The sequence below is a fragment of the Penaeus vannamei genome, chromosome 27 (genome assembly GCF_042767895.1).
Source record: "Penaeus vannamei isolate JL-2024 chromosome 27, ASM4276789v1, whole genome shotgun sequence".
In the NCBI taxonomy this organism is placed as follows: Eukaryota; Metazoa; Arthropoda; class Malacostraca; order Decapoda; family Penaeidae; genus Penaeus; species Penaeus vannamei.
The window spans coordinates 13,007,535-13,010,034 of NC_091575.1; the positions used below are offsets into that span (position 1 = coordinate 13,007,535).

The 2,500-nt window shown below is 49.5% G+C and overlaps 1 protein-coding gene across 1 annotated transcript in view; it reads right to left on the reverse strand.

Annotated features, from left to right (window-relative positions):
* Positions 1 to 2,500, reverse strand: part of LOC113811798 (TRIO and F-actin-binding protein-like) — a 122,951-nt gene that overhangs the window by 12,212 nt on the left and 108,239 nt on the right. Inside the window, exon 11 of the mRNA XM_070140630.1 lies at positions 1,250 to 1,466. Within this exon, the coding sequence (XP_069996731.1) occupies positions 1,250 to 1,466 (217 nt within the window). The remainder of the gene's footprint in view (positions 1 to 1,249; positions 1,467 to 2,500) is intronic.

Here is a 2,500-nt window from a genome sequence, read left to right on the forward strand (position 1 = left end):
GGGAGAGGGCCGTGGCGGAGACCTGACCTCTAACTGGGTCATTGCCACTCTATAGGTGGTCAGAAATTGATGTGGATGTCTAGCTGACAATTTATATCTATCTAACTTATTTATAACTATCTTCATATCTATCTACCTATCTCCACACATTTACACACACACATATATATCCATACAGTGTAAGTGTGTGTCTATGCGTGTGTAAGTGCGTGCGAGCGTGTGTATACATATGTATATGTATTTCTTTGTCTATATTTTCATATTTACCTATATCTATCCGTGTATATACCTACCTGTCCCTCTATTTCCATATGTATGAGATGTGTCTCTCTATATGCCTAAATCCACGCCTAGAGATAATCCTTTCTATATATCAACCAACAGAATATCTTAGAATATCTGTCTCTTTCACTTTCTATATATAGATATACATGTTTATACCCCTTTCCCGTATCAGTAAACGTGTATGCAAAGTGTGCGAGGGACTGGCATGGTAAGCAACCATAAAGATTGACACTTTAGCGCGGTCAATATTTGCAATTCAATACACGACCTCTACGTAGATAATTGATTTTCGCTTGAACAATCTAGGCATCTTAAAAATGACATGATGGGCAACCTTTCGTCGTGTTCGTGTCAGATTGGGAACTGTTGACTTAAGATGCTTTGTTATTCACAGGCCATTCTCACACCTAATGGGCAGTGGGGCGGGGCTAGTGGCTATGACGTCACAGAGTATTCATGGATGTCATCAGTGGCAAAGGTTATAAAGAACGGATATTTTTCTCTGAGAGTTGACAGTAGCGAGGCACTGTGAAGAGATAGCAAGATATTTTGTTCTGTCTGACACAAACATGGGCGTCACACCTACATGTACGTTCTGTGATCACACACACATTCACGCACTCAACACCAAAAAAAAAACTCAACCCGCATACCCGCACACATTCACACATAACCCTCAATCCGCATATCCGAACACGCCCACAATACCCCCGTAAATCCGCACACCCGAACACACCCACACAGTATCCATCCCAACCCACACACGCGCCCACCCACCCACACAATACCCAACCCAACCCACACACACGCCCACCCACACACACAATACCCCCAACCCACCCACCCACACAGTACCCCCAAGCTACACACCCGATTCCCCCTCACACACACAATACCCCCAACCCACACAAACGCCCACCCACCCGCACAGTACCCACCCCAACCCACCCACACCCCCACGTACCCAGATCCGCATCGCCGCTACTCGCCCTCGACGGCTCCAGAGAATTCCCGCTGTGCTGCAACTCGAGCTCCCTGTACTTCCGCGTCCTCTCCTCCTGGGTCCTCTTGGTGTCCCTCTCGGCGCGCCGGCGTTCGATCTCCCGCTGGTTCTCCCGCTTCTTCTTCAGGAGTTTCATCTTGGTGAGGGTGGCGTTCGAGAGCGTGACGTTGTGGGGGTCCTGGGGAGACGGGAAGAGGGGGGGGGGGGGTGAGTAGGGTAGGGTGAGGGAGGGGGGGTGAGTAGGGTAGGGTGAGGGAGGGGGGGTGAGTAGGGGTAGGGTGAGGGAGGGGGATTTGATGGGGGGATGAGGGGTGGAGGGTGAGTAGGGTAGGGTGAGGGAGGGGGATTTGATGGGGGATGAGGGGGTGAGTAGGGTAGGGTGAAGGAGGGGGATTTGATGGGGGATGAGGGGGGTGAGTAGGGTAGGGTGAGGGAGGGGGTGAGTAGGGTAGGGTGAGGGAGGAGGGGTGAGTAGGGTAGGGTGAGGGAGAGGGGGTGAGTAGGGTAGGGTGAGGGAGGGGGGGTGAGTAGGGGAAGGGTGAGGGAGGGAGGTGAGTAGGGTAGGGTGAGGGAGGGGGGTGAGTAGGGTAGGGTGAGGGAGGGGGATGGGATGGAAGAGGGGAGGGGGGTTGTTTAATGTAGGGTGACGGAAGGGGATGGGGTTAGGGATAGGAGGGGAAGGGGGAGGTGGATGTTTTGTGTTGGGTGAGGGGGTGTGGTCTTTGGTTAAGTTGGTGGGGTTGTCTCGTCCCGTTCGTTGTCTCGGTTGGGTTTTGTGTGTGTGCGCTGGATAGTCTGTCAGTCTGTTTGTCTGTCTGTCTCTATCTATGTCTCTGTCTCTGTCTCTGTCTCTGTCTCTGTCTCTGTCTCTGTCTCTGTCTCTTTCTTTCTTTCTTTCTTTCTTTCTTTCTTTCTTTCTCTCTCTCTCTCTCTCTCTCTCTCTCTCTCTCTCTCTCTCTCTCTCTCTCTCTCTCTCTCTCTCTCTCTCTCTCTCCTTCGTTGAATATTTGTTTTGGATCTCTGATAAATTACGTTTATTTCACTACTTGGAATGGTCAAGGCTAGATCAATGAGCAATTAATTTGTCACAGTAATTGTCAATTGGCTGATAAGGAATAATTACTCGATTTTCATGCAAAAGAATTACTAGAACAATAGAACGAGATATTACATACACATAAATCATCCTATCGAAAAGAAATGTATTAATTT